Source organism: Nannobrachium achirus, assembly GCF_963921795.1.
Source record: "Nannobrachium achirus genome assembly, chromosome: 13".
Classification (NCBI taxonomy): domain Eukaryota; kingdom Metazoa; phylum Chordata; class Actinopteri; order Myctophiformes; family Myctophidae; genus Nannobrachium; species Nannobrachium achirus.
In genome coordinates this window covers 6,143,668-6,166,466 of record NC_137833.1, presented here as the reverse complement: position 1 = coordinate 6,166,466, position 22,799 = coordinate 6,143,668, and the positions used below count along the sequence as shown (strand labels likewise).

General features: G+C 44.3%; 1 protein-coding gene across 1 annotated transcript in view; it reads right to left on the bottom strand.

The window, feature by feature from the left end:
* The window catches only part of oga (O-GlcNAcase), a 45,867-nt gene extending 24,764 nt beyond the window's left edge, over positions 1–21,103 (bottom strand). The window contains exons 1-12 of the mRNA XM_080741031.1: positions 20,488–21,103; positions 18,144–18,195; positions 17,937–18,034; positions 17,663–17,793; positions 16,678–16,849; positions 13,963–14,061; positions 12,901–13,185; positions 11,405–11,563; positions 10,054–10,220; positions 7,104–7,310; positions 6,322–6,561; positions 3,573–3,747 (exon numbers count right to left, since the gene is read on the bottom strand). Coding sequence (XP_080597157.1) covers positions 3,573–3,747; positions 6,322–6,561; positions 7,104–7,310; positions 10,054–10,220; positions 11,405–11,563; positions 12,901–13,185; positions 13,963–14,061; positions 16,678–16,849; positions 17,663–17,793; positions 17,937–18,034; positions 18,144–18,195; positions 20,488–20,731 — 2,029 coding nt within the window. The 5' untranslated portion in view covers positions 20,732–21,103. The remainder of the gene's footprint in view (positions 1–3,572; positions 3,748–6,321; positions 6,562–7,103; positions 7,311–10,053; positions 10,221–11,404; positions 11,564–12,900; positions 13,186–13,962; positions 14,062–16,677; positions 16,850–17,662; positions 17,794–17,936; positions 18,035–18,143; positions 18,196–20,487) is intronic.
* Between the last annotated feature and the right edge of the window lie 1,696 nt (positions 21,104–22,799).

Here is a 22,799-nt window from a genome sequence, read left to right as displayed (position 1 = left end):
AGTACGTACGGGTTCGAATGCAGACACAGGAAAGTGTCATTTTTGTAGTAATATAATTAGGGATGGAGCTCGAAACCCGAGCCTGTGACAAACCCGATGACTACCTGGTATCAATAAGCTTTGGGCTTATCAAACCTGTTATCGAGCATATAGCGGCCCATGACGCCATGTTTAAACAATCAAGACAACAGTTGGTCAAGAATTTAGTACAGTACTATTCCTTGTATAAAGCCATTTAACACTTATTGCACACTAATGAAAGGTTGTTTTAATGATATTTAATGATAATATATTTTACTTTTCTCATCTTCATCATACATAGATGGTGGTCAGCCACGAACTCTCAGTCACAACAACTGGCCAATAATAAAAGATACCAGTTCTTTTCAGAATTTGTCGTCTCACATCTTTCCACTAAATATTAGAAAACGCTCAACAGTGGGCCGGATAAAAGCCCGGCTCGATAAGCAGGATCGATAAGGTGCTCATTATCAATAAATAAATACAAATTAACAAGCTCCATCCCTAAACATTATGAGCTCTGCTGTCCTGTTGCTGGTGAGAGCCGTTCATACGATCATTTGCATACCAGAGGTATTGAGTTTTGTTTTGAACGACGTGGGGTTTTTATTCCAGTGTGGGCCTGCTTGCTGCCTGCTGTGTTCCTGCAGGTTCAGAGTCCTCAGCTGTAGCAGCTTTTTATAGCCTGGACGTCAGACAGAAACCTGTGAATGGAACTGGGTTACAGGGCCATGCTGGTGCCTGGACACTCCCATCAAAGCTACACTCCGTTAAAAAGGTGGAGTCATCGAGACCCAATGACATTCAAGTTGTATCACGGCGCTCCCGTTGCATTTTGTGAACGAATGTAAGAGAGAGAGAGAGAGAGAGAGAGAGAGAGAGAGAGAGAGAGAGAGAGAGAGAGAGGGTTCCCACACATCTTTACCAATTAATTTCCAAAACTTTTCCAGAATATTTAACCCGATTTCCAGGACTATATAACAATAATTCAGCTCAATAACGAGTCGCTAACTCCTATGTGAAATGCCCAAAGACAGGCAGTGTATGCCAGTGGTTCTCAACCTCAGGCCGTGACCCCCGAAATAATCATATTTGAACTGGGGACCCCGGCACCCTGACGAGCACTAAGAGTTGAGAAATTTTGTATAACACGGTTTTATTGTGAAAATAGCCGATCTACATGCTCACAACGCCTCGCAACGCGAGGCGTTGTGAGCATGTAGATCTGCTATTTTCACAATTTCTGCCTCTAACATTTGACAATTTGGCCAATGTTGAATTTGTCATTTCAGAGGTATTAACAAAATCAATAACCAAAGACAATGCATAGCTATTTTTTCCAGGACCTTCCAGGACTAGGGATGGACATCGGTATCGGCCAATATCAAAAATCGGCAGGTATTATATCAAACCGGCCGAATCGGTGATCGGCAGGTCACTGACATAAAACCGGTTTTATGCCAATTGTGTCTATGGCACTGCACAGCATGATGCTCTGGTCCTGTGACTAAAGTAAACATTAGCAAGTAGCAGCCAGTCTACTTAGTGGCAGCCTACAGAATACAGATGGTGCTGATTACTGATTAATGTAAGGATATATTCCATAATCCTGTGTCAATGTCGTCTCCAAAAAGAAGGAGAAAAAAAAACAGACAGTCATATTAGACTGGATATTGTCTGTGTTTTTGGATATTGTACTATTGTGATTGATTTGGCATTAGTGTTCTTCTAGCTTGGTACTCAAATTGAAGTATGTCGTGTAGGCCTACTTGGCCTGAAAAAAGGGTGTTTGAGCAACCCTATTTTCTAGTTCTTAGCTAAAGAAATCGGTATCGGAAAAATCGGTTTTGGCAGGTCAGACCTTCATAAAACCGGAGGATCGGTATCGGCCAAGAATTTTGCAATCGGTCCATCTCTATCCAGGACCCTTGATCAATTCCAAAACTTTTCCAGTACTGGAAAAATATTTTTCGAATTTCAAAATATTTCCAGGAATTTCATGACTGTGGGAACCATGGAGAGAGAGAGACAGAGAGAAGGCAGAGGTAAGGTAGAAAAGGAGCTAGAAAGAGATAATGCTGACAGATTAGGCTTGTTTCATACCAAGTGAGTCAACCGTGATACACTTTGAGCAGATTATTCAGAGAGGTTTTCTATACTTTTGGGCTCCTCTTCATTCTTACAAGGCAGAGAGGATGCTGCCGAAATACAGTAAAATTAATATGGGTTCATCTGTGCAAGAAACAGCTGAACGGGAAGGAGCCATCCAACGCGTCCTTTCATTTTCCAAAATGTTCTCAAGAGTGTTTTTTTTGGAGATGTTGTCGTCCACCAGAATGGCCTTTCCACAGTCACCTTGCTGTCCAAGCTCGCGTGCGCGCTAGGGCATGGGGGAGGTGGTTTAGGGAGGGGGTCCCCCAGTGCCCATCCCCACAGATAAAGAGAGATGGAAGCAAGAGTGTCTGGGGTGGGGAATGCAACTGAACACACAGCAAGCAGCAGGGACCCCTGCTGGATGAACAAAGTCACCACAAGAAAGATCCCAGTTCTTCTGGTACAACAACAAGCCAAATGGAGAGGCTTGTCATGGGCTTAGCTGCAGTGGTGCTCAACCTGTGGCTCCGGACCCTCCAAGGGGATCCCCAAATTATTTTGGGGGGGGTCCCCAGATGTAAAGCTAAAATGTTAACATTGTTTTCTCACTCAACAGTAAACAGACCAACTTACAGTATAAGTGTATAAAGGGTATCTGCACATTTCTAAAGTGACAATTTAAGGACTTTAAATGCTGTTTTAGTACCTCTGATCAAACATTAGCACGTCTTGTCAAATATTAGAGGCTGAAATTGTGAAAATAGCAGATCTACATGCTCACAACGCCGTTGTGAGCATGTAGATCTGCTATTTTCACAGTGGAATAGATCGAGTCAAACTAAAATGTAATGCCAACTCCTACAATTCCAAGTGCTTGTGCAGGGTGGTGGTGGTGGGGGGCGGGGGGTGCCCAGTTAAAACATGATTATTTTGGGGGGTCGCGGCCTGAACAGGTTGAGAACCCCTTGGCTTAGCGTACGGTCGGTCCTAGCAGTGCAGGCGGCATTCAGTCAGACACATTAAACCATTACACACAATCGTGTAGAAAAAAGCACAAAAGAGCAATACAAAAATAATCAAAACTACTACGATGCAATGCAACATGTGTTGTGTGGCCCGAGTTGGTCTGACGTGATCGTTAATGAAGGCGATAAGCTCAAACTACAGCAGTAAAGATTCTCAGTGGATTTGCGGTCAAACAACGAGCGCTACCATCTGTTATGCCGATTGTGCAGACTGTGTTTATGATTATATATGTGCGTGACTAAAACTACGAAGCACTAGCCTGGAAGATAATATTCCTACGTTTGAAAATTGGTCACCGAATGCTATTTCTGTGTATTTAGCCGCTTAAAAAGCCCCAAAATCGGGGGCCGATACTTGCGTTGTTGGATTTGGTCAGGCAAAAAGCTACTTTGTGGGGTTCGTGGATCCCCGGGCGGTCTGGTCATACGCACCGAGCCACTGGACAAAAGACTTGACCATGGAGATGATGCTCTTGATGTCCCAGATGTAGGTGTAGAGGTCGTACAGGATGGTGCGGTTGGCAGAGTTGGAGAGGCGCGTGAACATCTGGATCACGGAGCAGCACATCTCCTCGAACTGCTCCGCCCGAGCTCGCCACTCCGCTACCTGCGGCGGAAAAGACAAAAAAAAAAAAAATGTTGGAAGAAAAAGATCCATAGGGCACGCCAGGTCACACCACACTTATTCTACATGAGGGCGGATTCTGTATTTTATATTCACAACCAAATAGGAATCAATAACTTTTTATTTTTACCATATGAAAAGTGCCCAACCCTAACCATGGATACCCTCTCTTCCAAATAATGCGCCACCCAATGGGCCGTATTGGAAGTACACCTCCACCATTAGGTAGCAGCTGAACATTAACAGTTTTACTGCCAGATGTTTTATTTATTTATTGGGTCTTTTGCCAGCAAAAAGCAGCTTACCTTTGCGATGTTATAGCAGATAGATAGACGTTTTCTTTCTTTTTTCTTTTTTTGATTGTGCAACATGCACTTTGGCGGACCTGGCAGCAGAGGGCGGCGTCATGCAAGAATGAATGTGAATTTGGCCGTTCTGAGTTGCCATCCATTGAGACCAGTCACTCGCCACAAAGCCACAGGGCCAGAGAAATCAACAAGGAAGTGAATTGGTCTCCGTCGATGTTAACGCATAATGGATTTTTTAGAGCATCATTGCGGCAGATGTGTTCACTGTATATGGCGGCGCGACCCCTCATCAGCTTACGGACATCAACAAGGTAAACGAACGAACGGCCGTATTGGCGACGAGCGACGTTCAGAATTGGGGCGAACGGTAACGTCCGTAGCAGTAAAACAGTTAACCACTTTCAACCTGGCGTCCCTGTTTATAATAGGCAAAGGTTTACAAAATAAAAAGCAGATTGACGAGCTCTTAAAGGAATAGTTCACCCCCAAAATGACATTTTTTCTATTGATTACTCACGCCATGGAGACTTGAGTTCAATAATATTTTTTCGTATTTGTCGCATTCTTAACTCATACAGTGCCATCCGGCCACAAGGGGCGCTAGAGTGCCAGACATTTCTCCATAGACCTTCTTTATAGCTTTCGTCGACCCTCTCCCAACTGGCTTGTGTTTTCACTCCAGTCAATGCTATGGGTGACGGGAGGAGGAAGCTAGCTGACACGTAGCCAAAATGCTAACCCATTTAGAAGCCCGATCTAAAGCTATTTCAGCCGCAAAAAACTTTCTCTTTGGGTCTGGGAACACAATCCGGAGAAAATCCTGTCTAAAGATGTGATTTATTATTGGAGTGGGCGGCGCGATGCGGCCGTTAGCGCGAATACGGCCCGTGGATGGCCGAGTCTAAGTCCCGGGCATGGATGGACGTCTAGACCGGGGCTTCGTTGAGGCCTCCGATTAAATAATTCATTTTATTAAATATCCCGGACATGTTCGGGATAGGCACCCTGGAATACGTCCCGGTACCGGTACCGAGGTTTTTTTTGGGGGGCTCTAAACTTTATTTTAAACCATTTTCAATGGAATAAATCGTCGGAGCATCTAGCGTCTCTCGTTGGTGAGCGCTGGGCGAGCCGGGACCACCCACGTTGCTCCAAGCAGCTCGGGGTAAGTAAAATAGCAAATAAAAAATTGTTTTTGATCCCGAATATCCCGAACATGTTCGGGATAGGCACTTAAAGGGTTAAGACAAAAAATTGATTATAGTAAATTTACCCCCATTGATTTCAGGATGGAGACCCGAATGTCTGCCTTAGAAAATGATTCTCCATTGGGTCTCTTTATGCTGTGTGTGTGTGTTCCTTCAGCCGGGTTAGCTTAGCACAAGCTAACGCTTAGTGACTACTCCTTTCCGCGTTTTGAGCTTGTAGATCAGCGATTTTCGCTTCTTGTCATACACTGTGATTTTTGCAAAGACACTTATTATTTACGACGCTAATTTCGTTGACTAAAACTATGACAAAAATGTCGGTCGACTACCTTTTTTCACTGGCGAAAAATAAAAATAAAAGCTAAGCTACGATGACTAAAACTAAGACTACAAAGATCACTAAAACTAAAATGGAATTTTATTCAAAAAACATCCAAGAACGTCAAGATTTGCTGTTAACCCATTTAGGCCTAGAATTATTGAATGCTTTAACCAGTGAAAAATAGCAGATATACAAGCTCACAGCGCGAGCTTGTAGATCTGCTATTTTTGAAAAAGTCGTGAAAATGTGTGCAAAATCTTTGAAAATATGTATTTTCAAAGCGAACGTTTGTAACTCAAATTTTGCTTCTGGGTGGTCCCTGGAACTAGATATTTTGAAATGGGGGTCCGTGGCCAAATAAATATCATTTTGGGGGCCCTTCACATGAAAAGGTTTGAGAACCACTGACATAGTAGTCTCTCAAGAACAGACTAACTGAGCTCCAGTTGAGTGAAAAGGACCTTTTCTTTGACGATGGCTGGCCAGATTGCTGACATAGAAACATGGGTTTTTTTCCAAAAATCTTAGAAGGATTCAAAAGAGACTTATAGAATCGGGTCAAAATTCAAATTTTCACGATTTTTCAAAAATAGCAGATCTACAAGCTCGCAGCGCGGTGTATATCTGCTATTTTTTTTATATTTAAAGCATAAAATATTGCGTCATAATGTGTTCAGGCCTAAATGGGTTAAAGATGAACACTGGATGCATACGGTACCTTCTCCGGTTCCTTGCCCTTGCAGTTGACGCTGACGCTGCTGCTGTTGGCTCGGAGCCAGTTGAACTCCTTGAGCATCTGGACGGCCTTGGGCCCGTGCTCGTAGGGCAGGTAGAACAGCTCGGCCAGCAGTGTCAGGTCCTCCAGGGTGAGGGGCTCCGTGGTGAACAGGGGCTTCTCGTCCGGCCCCGGCACGAACGGCTCCTGGGGGAGAAAGCGGGAGAAACCAGCCACAAACATCTAGCCGGGAGATGTTCCGCCGCTTGCGTCAGTCAGGACAGCGAAATAAAGGGTTGTTCACGAATGAACTGGCGTACATTATTTTTGCTTTGAATGAACAATTTCTGTTTAACTTTTAAGCTTTGTAAACTAAAAAAATCAAAGCCTATTGTTACTGAAATATACAGATCAATCTAAAGAAATTAGAATATTGTTTCTCTATTATAAATCCTAGTTTTGTGTGGTTTCGTGTAATATTGTAATTTTTTGAAATATGGACTTTTGATATTCATGACATGCCATAAAAATTCAAAATCTAAACAAAGAAGGTTTGGAATAATTCACTGCATATGCTGTGCAATGTATCTAGAACATGTGAAAGTTTCAAAAAAGATATGAAAGTTTCAAGAAAATATTCTTTTTTATATTTTTGTAGATTGATCTGTACTATAGCCAGTGAAAATAGCTGATCCACAAGCTTGCGACACGTTGCACTGTGGCGCGTCGTGAATTTGGAGATCGGCTATTAGGCCTATATACACACAAACGTCAGTAAAGCGTACCTGTTTGAGCTCCTCTTCGGTCTGCATGGGGGCCACGTCGCTGCCAGAGTCCTCCTGGATGGAGTCCTCAGGGGACTTGGACTCCTCCTTGTCCGTGGTGTCCATGGGCCGGGGGGCCACGGCCTGCTGGACCTCCGCCTCCGGGTCGGCCTTCTCCACCACCATCTCCATGGGCTCCTCGTCAGAGTCCTTCTTCTCAACCTCGCTCTGGGAAGAGGAGAACATGATGACACAAGTTGAAAACATTCACGTGAAGATCTTCAGTTTACAGTTTTTAGGCATTTAGCAGACGCTCTTAATCCAGAGCGATTTACAATAAGCAAGGTAATACATCAATACATCAATAGCATAGAAATATCAATCTAGAAAAAAATAACATCGGTAGACAAAGCACCTAATCAGTAAAAAAAAGTTTATATAAAACCGAAAAAGAATGCTATCTAGCTTTCATGTATTTTTTTTTTTACTATAATTTTTATCCCACAATTTTGCAACCCATTTTCACCCAGTGCCAATTGCCTATGTAATCCTGGGCTCTGCTCTCCCTCTGCCGCGCCTGGGGAGACAACGGACTAACCTCATGCTTCCTTCAGTGCATGGGTAGTCCTGATGACGCGGAGGGAGAAACACGCCCCCAGCACCCACAGCGTCCCCCGGCGGGAATCGAACCCAGGACCTTCTAGCTGTGAGGCGAAGCGCTAACCACTGCACCACCGTGCCCCCGATCTAGCTTTCATGTATGGTCATGCTATGGGCTTAGGTGGAGTCTGAAGAGGTGAGACTTCAGTCCATGGTGGAAGCTAGGGAGTGAGTCTGTCATTCTAAGAGCGACGGGGAGTTTATTCCACAGTTTGGGGGCCAGGAGGGCGAATTGTCTAGGACGAGTGGATTTTTGTCCTGGGGTTTTGGGGATTCCAGATGAATCCTCATGTTCTCAAATCAGAAGATATCATACGAATGACAGTCCTGTTCATAAGTTCTATTTATTATACACCTTGTTTGTAAATGTCGTTTGTGCCATTTTGTTCTCAAAGTAGGGTCCGGGGGAACCCATTGGGGTCACAATCACTTTTAAACATGTTATCCATTTATATGTTGGCTATTCAAACACTAGCAGATGTACAAGATCACAGCGCGTAACTCGTGCCGTGCATGGCTCTGGGTCTATACGTACCTCTTGGTGTCTCTTGGCCATGGGGTGGTTGTCTGGGTGTAAACGTACCTCTTGGTGTCTCTTGGCCATAGGGTGGTTGTCTGGGTCTAAACGTACCTCTTGGTGTCTCTTGGCCATAGGGTGGTTGTCTGGGTCTAAACGTACCTCTTGGTGTCTCTTGGCCATGGGGTGGTTGTCTGGGTGTAAACGTACCTCTTGGTGTCTCTTGGCCATAGGGTGGTTGTCTGGGTCTAAACGTACCTCTTGGTGTCTCTTGGCCATAGGGTGGTTGTCTGGGTCTAAACGTACCTCTTGGTGTCTCTTGGCCATAGGGTGGTTGTCTGGGTCTATACGTACCTCTTGGTGTCTCTTGGCCATGGGGTGGTTGTCTGGGTCTATACGTACCTCTTGGTGTCTCTTGGCCATGGGGTGGTTGTCTGGGTCTATACGTACCTCTTGGTGTCTCTTGGCCATAGGGTGGTTGTCTGGGTGTAAACGTACCTCTTGGTGTCTCTTGGCCATAGGGTGGTTGTCTGGGTCTAAACGTACCTCTTGGTGTCTCTTGGTCATAGGGTGGTTGTCTGGGTCTAAACGTACCTCTTGGTGTCTCTTGGCCATAGGGTGGTTGTCTGGGTCTAAACGTACCTCTTGGTGTCTCTTGGCCATAGGGTGGTTGTCTGGGTCTAAACGTACCTCTTGGTGTCTCTTGGCCATAGGGTGGTTGTCTGGGTCTAAACGTACCTCTTGGTGTCTCTTGGCCATAGGGTGGTTGTCTGGGTCTAAACGTACCTCTTGGTGTCTCTTGGCCATAGGGTGGTTGTCTGGGTCTAAACGTACCTCTTGGTGTCTCTTGGTCATAGGGTGGTTGTCTGGGTCTAAACGTACCTCTTGGTGTCTCTTGGCCATAGGGTGGTTGTCTGGGTCTAAACGTACCTCTTGGTGTCTCTTGGCCATAGGGTGGTTGTCTGGGTCTAAACGTACCTCTTGGTGTCTCTTGGCCATAGGGTGGTTGTCTGGGTCTAAACGTACCTCTTGGTGTCTCTTGGCCATGGGGTGGTTGTCTGGGTCTATACGTACCTCTTGGTGTCTCTTGGCCATGGGGTGGTTGTCTGGGTCTAAACGTACCTCTTGGTGTCTCTTGGCCATGGGGTGGTTGTGTGGGTCTAAACGTACCTCTTGGTGTCTCTTGGCCATGGGGTGGTTGTCTGGGTCTAAACGTACCTCTTGGTGTCTCTTGGCCATGGGGTGGTTGTGTGGGTCTAAACGTACCTCTTGGTGTCTCTTGGCCATGGGGTGGTTGTCTGGGTCTAAACGTACCTCTTGGTGTCTCTTGGCCATGGGGTGGTTGTGTGGGTCTAAACGTACCTCTTGGTGTCTCTTGGCCATGGGGTGGTTGTCTGGGTCTAAACGTACCTCTTGGTGTCTCTTGGCCATAGGGTGGTTGTGTGGGTCTAAACGTACCTCTTGGTGTCTCTTGGCCATAGGGTGGTTGTCTGGGTCTAAACGTACCTCTTGGTGTCTCTTGGCCATGGGGTGGTTGTGTGGGTCTAAACGTACCTCTTGGTGTCTCTTGGCCATGGGGTGGTTGTCTGGGTCTAAACGTACCTCTTGGTGTCTCTTGGCCATAGGGTGGTTGTCTGGGTGTAAACGTACCTCTTGGTGTCTCTTGGCCATAGGGTGGTTGTCTGGGTGTAAACGTACCTCTTGGTGTCTCTTGGCCATAGGGTGGTTGTCTGGGTGTAAACGTACCTCTTGGTGTCTCTTGGCCATAGGGTGGTTGTCTGGGTCTAAACGTACCTCTTGGTGTCTCTTGGCCATGGGGTGGTTGTCTGGGTCGGGGGCAGCAGACATGATTGGCTGCTGGAAGGCCCCGGTGACGGTGGTGGCGCTGCAGAGAGGAGGGCCACTCTGCGATGACGTGTCCACTGCAGAGGTCTTGGCAATGCTGTGAGGCACCTGTCGGCCTGAAGGAGAAGAAAAGCAGTGTTGATTTAGACAGCAAATTCCGGACGCTTCTTATCACCTGATGGGGGGGTAGTTTCCCCCGGTTGGACGTAGCTCGTGGAAGGAACACGCTATTTCAACTGGTTCTTTTCCCCTCCATCAGGCACCCCGGCTGGCCGGGGGGAGGCAGTATAGAGACCGGGATTACTGCATGTTTTCGTGAGGGTATCTATCTACCCTAGGGGACACAGGGAGAACATGCAAACTCCACACAGAAAAGGCCCTATCGCCAACCTCACCTAGGATGTGGGCCCCCGGCGGGAATCGAACCCAGGACATTCTATCTGTGTTCTATCTGTGAGGCGACAGCAATACCGCCTGCGCCCTAAAATGTATTTTGGCGGGCCTTGGTAGTGTCGTAATGGCTGATTTTACACTCGGTTGCATGCTGATGCGGATTTTAGTTCTACTGGATCTCTTCTCCACTAGTCCCCCCCTAACATTTTAGTCTATTTTTTTTTTTTGTTGTCAAAATTGTCAATATATTTTGTCTCAGTTTTAGTCATCATAGCTTAGTTTATATTTAGTTTTAGGCAACAAAATTGGCTGAAGACAAGCATAGCCTGCCTAACACGATGTTGCGTCATCGCTCTCTCATCTCAGCATAACAGAAAGGATAGCTGTAGGCTATTCAAGAAGAAACACATGTAAAGCCAAACTAAAGCAAGAGCTATGTGAACACAGCAGAAGCAACAGGTGGCACAGAATGTGGAACCACAGCTGTGTGGAAAGTAATAAACCTGACTTACTGTTAGGCCTGTCACAATAATAGTAATCTCAAATATTTGACATAATCGCAATAACTTTGTCATAATCGTCATTATTGTTTCCATGTTGAAAGAGGTTCGTATATTTTCAAAAATAGTGGAAATAGACAATCTACAAGCTCACAACGTGTCCCGATGCAATGTGAGCTTGTAGATCGGCTATTTCGATGTTCCTTTTTAAGTATAAAGTTGTCAAAATGTCAGTAATTTCTTTGTATGTTTAGGTTATGTGTCATATCTGCCATGTGCAACTTCAAAGCCTAAAAGCCAAAAGGAAATGTAATTGTCAACGACAAAAACACAATTAAATCGTTAATCGCAATTATTTGAGTGACAATTAATCGTAAAATGTCATAACAGTGACAGCTCTAACTTACTGTTGTACTGGTGGGGCAGACAGAACTCCCCCAGCCACTCGGTCAGAGCCAGCTTCAGGGCCAGCTGGGGGCTGTAGTGCATGTCCGTCTCCAGCTCCTCGTCACTGCCTTCGTTCTCCAGCTTGATCTGGATGGACACCGTGCTGTCCTCTCCGTCCGCTGGGCCAAGACAACAAGAGAAGAGAAGAGAAGAGGTCAGGAAGATATGGAGAGAGATGCAGCCCTTTACTGCTATACCACATGATCTATGTGAGCCTAATTATTGGTGCGGTGACCATTACTTTATCCACTTCAAGATGGTAACCCAGTGATGTCATTACGTGCGCATCCCACATCAAAAACTCATTCAAGTCACCCAGGGACTCATTCATGTCATGGTCCTGGGGTCCCGGGGATGCGCCTCCATTGGAGTCCATGTTAAATTAATTTACCGCGTTGCGGTAAAAGAAAAAAAAAAAGAAATTCCACAGACACCACCATTGTTCATGGGTGAAAGCATACTACTTTACCCTACGTTAACAAATAAAATCCACATAGAAAGTCTTAAACAGGCAATAGAAACGTCAATGTTTTGATTCCACCGACGTCCGACGCCATTTTGCACGCGTACACTTTATATTGAGGACTCATAAAACTTTTCTGGGACCCATTTGAATTACCACCTGTGGGTCCCGGGACCCATTACATTGAAAACCTAGTAACATCACTGGTAACCACATGAACCCTAGTCTTGCGTAGCCAGACAAACTATTTCACTATCTCCGAATGCAATATAAAGTCAGGAACTACACCTCCTGAAATCCGAGTAGCGGAAGCTGGCATTTCCGTTCACGAAAATATATTTTAAAATGTCATTTCTGCTAAGCAGCAAGCTATGTATGCTTAGATGATTTTGATTTATATTAGGATAAATTTTGCAAAACGATGGGATCCGCTTTATCGCTTAACCCCCGGCTCCACTGCGAGTGTCGCGTCAACCTCAACTCTGGAAACGCTCCCTTTTTAATCAATGAAGGGTGCTCCACTGCCGAGGTCAACGTCCGACGCCAAATTCGCCCCGGTTAATTTTTTGACGCCGTCACAACACAACACTCCCGGTGGAGCCCAAGCCTTACTCATGATCACAGCTTCCGTTCTCCAGACGGTATGACAGCGCGAATTGCGCGAATATGACAGCGTGAATTGGATATTCGTTAGACCAACCCCCACCCCCTGCGCTCATTGGAGAAGCCGCAATTTTGGATCGGTAAACTGCAGATTCGTTTACTCAACACCAGACCAGACCAGAGAAACAGTCCACTCTGAGAGTGGGCGTTTCTACGGGCTGGAACCAGGCTACAATGTCTCTAGAATATATGAAGGTTTCAAGAAATATATCTGAACGTTTCAAGAATATTTACTTTTATAAAATATTCTAATTTTCTATGAATGATCTGCATATAAGGTTTAAGAGGTTCAATTCACAGGTTTAAGAGCTTTTTCATCGTCGTACTCACTCATAACCACGTCCTTGCGCACTCCGTTCATGTTGGACTTGTACCAGGTGGCCAGAGTGTGGATGGCCACGAAGTTGGTCTCGAACTCGCAGTTGGGGTTGGTGAGGACCCCCTTCAGCCGGGGGATGAGCTCCGTGGAGCGGCCCTTGTAGGGGCCCAGGAACAGCCTCTTCTGGTCGTAGTCGTTGGCATGGATGTTGTCCCAGATCACCGGCGCTCTGCGGATGATCCTGGTCACCTCCTCGATGGACTCCACCGTGATGTCGTTGGACACCACCTTTGGACCTGGGGAGGAGTTATTAGATTAATATGCATCATCTGACCACGGTGGTTCTCAACCTCTTCAGGCCGCGACCCCCAAAATAATCATATTTTAACTGGGGACCCCCCCCACCCTGACGAGCACTAAGAGTTGAGGCATTACATTTTGTATAACATGGTTCTATCGTGAAAATAGCAGATCTACATGCTCACAACGCCTTGCGTTGGCCACTATATTTTTGACAATTTGGCCAATGTTTAACTTGTCATTTTAGAGGTATTAAAAAGTCCTTAAATTGTCACTTTTTTTTTGCTATTTTTGAATTGGAATCCTGAAAAGTTACATTTTCATTATGTTACATTCAACATAAAAAGACATGTAATTTTTTTTTAAATACTTGTCATTAAGCTGCGTCATCTTTGCTCTTTTGGAATTGTAACAGCTGAAATCAATAATATATCACTATTCCAATATTAACCAGCAGGCCGCATTAAGTGAAGGTGGCCCCTGGGGTGCCAGTTGCCCATGTATGCTCTATACACTTAAAACTTTATGTTGGTTTGTTTACTGTTGAGTGAGGAGACAACGTTGCACATTAAGCTAATCATCTGGGGACCCCCCCCATAGAGTTGTATGCATCCTGGGGATGCTTAGTTTAATGAGTCCTTTATTAAAAACATGAGTCAGGGACTCAGGATGCAGGGCTAGTAGCTTCACTGTAAGAAGATTAATGCGTTCCGTCTCAGTCAGCATTATGACGCTGCTCTAACTGAATTCCACAGTGTGATCCTCAGACTCACCGGTCCATAACACCTCCACTCCAGGCAGCAGCTTCTCCCCCACGGTGTGGAGGTAGGGCGACTGGGCCACGTTGGGGTAGCAGAACGTTCCACAGTACTCTGCATGTCAGGCAAAAAGGGAATACATTATTATTTAGTTTTAGGGCAAGGGGTCTTCAACGTTTTCAGGCCAAGGACCCCTTAGTTGAGAGAGACAGATGAAGCAGGGACCCCCACAACCTTTTCACAGATTCCATATAGTTTCATCGTTTGACAGCACAATCATCAGTGTATGTTGGATTCACGTCAATTTGTGTTTTCAGATATTTAACCACTTGAACCGTCAATACTTAAAGGATTACTTCACCACTTTTCAGCCTATGTTCATATAATAGGTCCTCACTAATGTTCATAATAAAATAGCAAAAAAAAAAAACTACTCTGTCCAAGTCTCTTAGGAGAGCTGTGTGAAGTTCAGAAATCCATAGTCTTGTGACATCATCAATGGGGAATCCAAGCTAATAGAAAAGGCAGGCTTTCTATTCCTGAAAAGTTGCAATGTTAAAGGGGAAGCTATTGTTCTCACGATAATAAAAATCTAAAATATATTTTCAAAAATATTGTTTAAAAAAAAAGATCTGTCAAACGATGATGTCACAAGACTATGGATTTCTGAACTTCACACAGCTCTCCTAAGAGACTTGGACTGAGTAGAATTTTTGTTTTGCAATTTTATTATGAACATTAGTGAGGACCTATTATATGAAGATGGGTTGAAAAGTGGCAAAGTCCTCCTTTAATAAACTTGACCTTTCACTCGGTAGTGCTCTTTTTTCCCCTCTACACCAAACCTCTTTGCCGAAAATAGCCGATCTACAAGCTCACAACGCCTCGAGGCGTTGTGAGCTTGTAGATCTGATATTTTTGTCTAACGTTCTCCAAATATGGACGTTAGGGTTCAAGTGGTTAATATAAAAAAGGAGAAAAAAAAGTTTCTATCTCACAAAGATTTGGAGGACCCCCTGTAGTAATTCTGAGGACCCCTTAGGGGTCCCGGACCCCCTGTTGAAGACCCCTGTTTTAGGGTTCAGGCCCAGCGTTGATTTGGTCCACAAAAACTGTTTCTCAAACTTTTACATTTTGATTTTAAGGTCTCCCCTTAACTCTGACAGGGTACAAATGGAACCAAATCCAAGGTCCCTGGAATCCACTTTGAGAACCACTGGACTAAAACTTTGTCAAATACCTTTTTTCATTGACGAAAACTAAATAAAAACTAAGCACTGATGACTAAAACTAAGACTGAATATATTGACACTTTCGTCAACAAATATAAACTAGACTCAAATGTTAGGGAGGGCCAAGTGGAGAAGAGATCCAGTAGAACTAAAAGACAAGACATTTCTTGTTTGGTTGCGCTCGGGTGTTGCACTCTGAAAATAGTTTATCTACAAGATAATTATTATCTACAAGCTCACAACGCATTGTGAGCTTGTAGATAACTGCTATTTATAGCTTGCAACTAGTGTAAAATCTGACATTACGATGCCATCGAGGCCCGCCAAAAAAAAACATTTTAGTCTACTAAATCAACTGTAGAATTAGTCGACTAAAATCTTATGTATATTTGGTCGACTAAAACTAAAAACCTTTCAGATGACTAAAATATGACTAAAAGACAGTTTTATTCAAAAGACCATGACTAAAACTCAATCAAAATTTGCTGTCAAAATCAACACTGTTCAGGCCAAACTAGGGCTGTCACGATTATGACATTTTACATGACGATTAATTGTCACTCAAATAATTGCGATTAACGATTTAATTGTGTTTTTGTTGTTGACAATTACATTTCTGACATATTTGACAACTTCATACTTAAAAAAATAACATTGATAGTGGAAATAGCCGATCTACAAGCTCACACCGCGTCACAACGAGATCTGCTATTTCCACTATTTTTTTTTTTACTTAAAAAAAATATATGAACATTTTTCAACATCGAAACGATTATGACGATTATGAAAAATAATCGCGATTATGTCAAATATTTGCGATTAGACGGTTATGTAATAATTGTGACAGCCCTAGGCCAAACGCTTAAGCCATTTAGAACGGGTACACATTTTGTGTTTCATTATTTTATGCTTTAACTATTGAAAAATAGCAGATCTACAAGCTCACAGCGCGGCACCGAGTGCCGCGCTGTGAGCTTGTAGATCTGCTATTTTGGAAAAATCGTGAAAATTTGAATTTAGACCTGATTCTATAAGTGTCTTTTGAATCCTTTTTGAAAACCCTATGTTTCTATGTCAGCAATCTGGCCAGCCATCGTCAAAGAAAAGGTCCTTTTCACTCAACTGGAGCTCAGTTAGTCTGTTCTTGAGAGACCGCTATGTCTGTGGTTCTCAAACCTTTTCATGTGAAGGACCCCCAAAATGATATTTATTTGGCCACGGACCCCGATCTCAAAATATCTAGTTCCAGGGACCCCCCAGAAGCAAAATTACAAAGTTACAAACGTTCACTTTGAAAATACATATATTCCAAGATTTGCACGACATTTTCACGACTTTTTAAAAAAAATAGCAGATCTACAAGCTCGCAGCGCGGCACTCGGTGCCGCGCTGTGAGCTTGTATATCTGCTATTTTTCACTGGTTAAAGCATTCAATAATTCTAGGCTAAACGCTTGAAGATCTGTAATAAGCACAGCCGAGGGCAGTGAGGTTCATACCTGTGGGACAGAAGAGGAAGTTGGGAGGTTCTCCCAGGTACTGGAAGATGTCGTTAGTGAGGGACACCTGGGCGTGGGCGAAGGAGCTGAACACCTCCCTGTCGGCCGGGCACATGTTGTGGTCGATGTCGTCGAACAATAAGGCAAATGACTTGCAGCCAAACTGAGAAACCTGAGAGAGAGAGACAAACGGGAGGTTGAGGATAAAGTAAATGGCAATAACAGAATTCCAATTTGCAATTTAGGCATTTAGCAAACTTGACATTTCACTCCTTAGTCTGCTGTTATTCCCCTCTACGCCAAACGTTTTTTGCTGCAAGGCGTTGTGAGCTTGTAGATCTGCTATGTTTGGCTAAAGTTCTCAGGATATGGACACTAGGATTCAAGTGGATAATATAAAAAAAAGGAGAAAAAGGTTTCTATCACACAAAGATTTGGAAGACCCCCTGTAGTAACTCTGAGGACCCCTAAGGGGTCCCGGACCCCCCGTTAACTGGCTATCTAAATTACATATCCTTTGCATAACCCTGTATTGTCATCAAGGCTAGGGTCAGTGCTATGTGGTAATCTGAAGAAGTGAGTCTTCAGACGATGGCGGAAGCTAGAGAGTGAGTCTGCAGTTCTAATTGCAATGGGGAGTTCATTCCACAGTTTGGGGAGCCAGGAGGAGGGAGAAGAGTCTGGGACGAGTGGAGCGTTGTCCTGGGTGTTTAATGAAGGTTCTGTCAGCTTCCCTGTGTTGGCTGATCTGAGCTATGTGTTAAATTACATATTTTTGAGCGGTGGTAAACCACTCCATAGAGTGGCTGTGCGTGTGTCTGTAGCCTTTTTCCTCAGCGTTTTGCCATAGCAAAACGTGTGTGTGTAGCATAGCCTGTTGTACATCCTAGACTCAAATCCTAGTCTGAAGACGTTATGCAAGCACGACCACTGCTCACTTCACATTGGGTGTGATTTTTATGATTATCATAAAATGCGGTCTTGCCTGGTCAAGTTTCCTCTTAAGGGTAGAAACCTCCTTCTGGTTAGAGAAGGTGATGTCCAGGCCTGGGGAGATGGCGTAGATGAACTCTATCCCATACTCCTTGGCGGCGGTGATTAGAGTCATGAGTTGCTCTAAAGACAGTTGAACAGATCAAATCAGTTATTGGAACTGCAGTTATAGCAGAGAATGACAGTGAAATCAAACAAATACAAAACGAAAACCGTTGCTTTAAAATGTGGTTGACTTTAAGACTCAAATAAGAAGAGAGAATCACCTGCTTCTTCGACCGAGTACAATTCTCTCCAGAACATTCTGTGTTTGTAATCGTCTTTAGGAGCATAAAGATATGTGTTCAGCCCCCATTTCTGTTGCCTGTGAGAAGAAAAAAAGGTGTCCAATGTCGATATAAAGCAGAGAAATCACCTGAGAGTCACTGTGGTGCAGTCAGTGTAATACAGGAAAAAGCACACGGTCACCATACCTTCTGAATAACTCCTTCCGCTGTTCCATCGTCCATGGCCGACCATAAAAGCCTGCGTCAAAACAAACAAAAGCGTCAATACAGTCTCTCTAGAGTCTGCTGACATTCATCAGTTGTCTGTTACCACTGGCCCTGTCTGGGGTATAATAAACTGGGCCCACTGGTCACACCTGCCCCAGAGTGTAAACTATTGCTTCTGGCTACTTGCCCCTGGGGTATTACTATTAACTGGAGCTGCTGGCCATTTGCCCCTGGGAATAAACTGAAACTGGGACTGCTGGACAGGACACTTGGGGGTGTAAACTGGGACTAACTGGCCACTTACTGTACTAGACTTACAGTCTAATAGGCCTGGACAAGGGGGCACAGCACTGCTGAAGAAGAAAGCTCCTCTCTGATATTCATATCCAAAACCGTTCGTTTTGCATTTATCATTTTTTTAAATGATTTAAACTAGTGAAAACAGCCGATCTACAAGCACACAACGCCTCGCACCGCGAGGCATTGTGTGCTTGTAGATCTGCTGTTTTCACTACTTTTGTTGCGTCGGCCTTGTCTGATGAAGCAGGGCTTTACTTCGCGGGAAAACGTACACATTTGAAACTTTGAGATACAAGGTTTTGGCCTGACAGTGACGATATAAAACATGGATTTTTATAATAATGATGATGAACAGTCCTATTGATTTGACGATTTAATTATTACTAATAAGGATTTACAGTACATTAATTCATTGAAGGATTTAATTAATGATTAACAAACACTGCTATCTCTCTCTCTCTCTCTCTCTCTATCTATCTATATATATATATTTTACATTAATTGCCTTTCATATCAGGTTCAGATTTACTCTCATCGCCATCTTCAAATAATAACCCACCTGTGACCTACTACCAAAAGCCACAAAGAGATTAATATTTGTTAACGGACCACTGACTGCGCCAGACAGTGATAGTGTCACACTGCAGTGTCTTTGTGCTGCCCACAGGAACAGATAGATCTACAAGCTGTCAACGTGTCTGACGTGTCGACAGCTTGCAGATCTGTTCTTGTATTATCGGCAATAAGCTCCACCTCCTCCAACAACAACAACAACAACAACAACACAAGTGTAGATTTGGATTTGATTGATTGAATACTTATTAAATAGCGTATATTGAATAGCAGTTTGCATAGTAAAAGCACATGCCAGTGCAATTCAGATAACAAAGTCCACTTATACAGTGGTTCTCAACCTGTGGGTCGGAGCCCCTAGGGGGGTCCCCAAATGATACTGTGGGGTACCAAGATGATTACATGTCTACTCTAAAGTGACAATTAAAGGACTTTTAAGACATTTTTAATACCTCTAAAATTAAAAATGTACAGGCAGAAATTGTGAAAATAGCCGACATGCTTGAGCATGTAGATCGGCTATTTTCACGATGGAACCGTGTTATACAAAATGTAATGCCTCAACTCTTAGTGCTCTTAGGTTTGATTTTTGATTGATTGAAGACTTTATTAGAAGTTTGCATAGGAAAAGGTACAGTTTCGTGACGGTACAGTTCACTGGTACAAGGTCTACTAAAAGGAGATCCTAGAAAAGACTAAGCTTATTTCCATAGGAAACCATTGAAGTATCTCATATAACAAATGAAAAAAAAGGGGAAACATTTTTTTTTTAAATAAAATAAAAATCACACTTGTGTGAACTGAGCGGTGGAGGCTGCGTGTGTGTGTGTGTGTGTGTGTGTGTGTGTGTGTGTGTGTGTGTGTGTGTGTGTGTGTGTGTGAATGTGAGTGTGAGTGTGCCTGGCCTGAACAACAGCGCCCCTCCCTTAACATGTGTGGTCAGAAAAGGTATTGCAGGCTACATACAGACTCAGGCTACATACAGACACACATACATACATACATACACGGTCGGCTACACACACGGCCACGCTATGGAGACGGTGTGACCACCGCTCAAAAACATACAGTAGGTAAATACAAAGAAGGGTCAGGGGAGGGTAGGGCTGGGCTATGTTTGTTTTTACCAGTTGCGCGGATGGCTGCTGCCTGTAAGTGGTTTTTCGGGGGGGGGGTCCCCAGTTAAAATATAATTGTTGGGGGTCCCCAGTTAAAATATTTTTGGGGGTCCCCAGTTAAAATATGATAATTTTGGGGGGGTTCCCACTTACAATATATTATTTTGGGTGATCCCCAGTTAGAATATGATCATTTTTGGGTGATCCCCAGTTAAAATATGATCATTTTTGGGTGGTCCCCAGTTAAAATATGATCATTTTGGGGGGTCGCAGCCTGAAAAGGTGGAGAGCCACTGCACTACTCCATGATAAATTGAATTATGTTCTCCTACCTTCCACCACTCCGCTGATGAAGGGCCTGTGCTGGCCGCTGATGGAGGTGTCATGATGCACCTCCCTCCCCTCCAGCGCGGAGCCCTGGAGCCCCGGGGCTCCTCCGGGTCCCCCTCCGTCCTCCTCCTCCAGCACGCAGCAAGCCTCGGGCACCGAGCAGGGTCCCTGCTCCACCTCCACCTGCTGCTGCTGCTGCTGCCCGGAGGATGGGGACTCCGCCACAGACTTGTCCTTCTGGACCATTGTTCTTGGTGTTGTCGTTATCTATAGAGATCCAAAACGAACCAACCCAAGCAGCGGAGATAAAGTGACACCGAACGGGCTTTGAACGTTGGAGGGTTTGTTTGATTCCGAGCACAGCCCCACCCGACCCGCCGCAGCTCAGCACTCAGCAGGAGGCCATTATAGAGGTGGAATTAATCCGCGGCGTCACTGTCTGGCCTGTTTTCTATGCTTTCTATCGTATGTTAGCGATTGTTATTACAACAGTTATTGCTGTTGAAAGACCGCCGCGCAGCGCGCTAGTGGTTCGGTGTCTCCTGTTAGCGCAGGTCGGTGCATAAAGCGGTGGTTTGGATGTGTTTTCTCTCCTCTGCGCTGTGGAGGTTTCCTTCTTCCTTTTTCCTTTTTCTGCTTCTAGTCGGTTCTTCCTGTTTACACCCAGTGCGCATGCGCACATGACCGGCTAGAACCGGTCCGATCTGGATCTGAGTGACATGAAAACAGCGCCAAGATGTTCACCTTGGAGAAGAGATGCGACACCTTTTTAGCCCTGAGACATCACATGACGGTCCGTCATGGGTCCGGGTTCACACGATTTTGGGCAGAGCGACTTATTTCGCCCTTTACAGCTACACAAACATTCAGAATTCACAAACAAAGGGCTTAATAAATTCTTACATGTGTCCAAATACGGTACGGTTTACTATAATTACCCGTATCCTCCGTGTTCTTTTACAAGAAGCCTTTTTATCTGATCGTTTTCGGTTATTCCTTGTATTTCCCCACGCGCACCAACCCCATCTATACGCGCTGAGATGTGGGCGTGGCCTTGCAAAAATCGCTCCGCAAATACATGGGAAACACATAAAACGATCTGATAAAAAGGCTTCTTATTAAAAGAATACGGAGGATACGGGTAATTATAGTAAGCCGTACCGTATTTAGACACGTGTGACACTTTATCAAGCACTTTGTTTGTGAAAGCTGGATGTTTGTGTCGTTGTAAGGGGCGAAATAATTTGCTCCGACCAGAACCATGCAACCCGGTGCCATGACGGAGTCATGTTTCAGGGCTACGATACTTTCACTCCTTTTACACACTTTCACACTGACTGGCCTCCACGTGTTGTGTTTTTTCTTTTCTTTTTTAATTATTAAATAAAGAAAAATACATATCACTTGAAATTATGCTACAAACTGCAGACCTACCCGTTTTGAGTTTGTAGTACAAAGTTTGTACTACAAACTCAAAACGGGTTGCAGTTCATGCCGTGTGACTGTGAGCTTGTCGGCTGTCGGCTATTCTCAATTAAATTGCCATAGTAAAGATAGTCCTACATTTAAATAGGGTGACCGACCAGACGTCCCGTTTTACCCGGGACAGTCCCGTTTTCAAGCTGCGTGTCCCGGTGTCCCGACAAATATATCTAAAACACTAATATGTCACTGCAAAATTGTCCCGGTTTTCGCCAGAATTAAAATAATAGTATCTGTTCTCAGTGGTTGCATAGACATTTATCATGTTCTTTTCATGAAAACATGCTCACCTAACCAACCAGAAAAAAGGAACAAAATTATTGTGTGTCTGAATTCAAGCTGAGGCTGTTTGTCAATCACTCGCTGCCTGTTTGCAACCCTGCGGTGCGTGTGTGCGCGTGCACGAACGTTAGAGAATGGGCACGCGCGTGCGCGGTAACGTGCGCATTGCTTTTAGGGTCCCAGTTTTAGGCAACAGTGTTTTGCGTCCCGGTTTGAGTGGCTGGAAATATGGTCACCCTACATTTAAATCATGTAGCATACAAATACACTCCTCACTATTTGACTGGAGCAAATTAAACCACTTTTGACATATTTTATAAATAATACAAAAAATACATTTAATTGTTTATGAGTCTGTTAACAGGGGGTATATTAATCATGTTGGCTTTTTGAGAAGAGAGAAAGACATTGATATCTAAACCATAACAGGCAGTTAATAAATAACTTTAACTGTCACACTGTCCTCAGATGCCCCTCATGCTAAACCACTAGGGCTGTGTTGAGCATCTCTTATTGTACATCTCTGCCCATATTAGGAATGGCAGTGGAA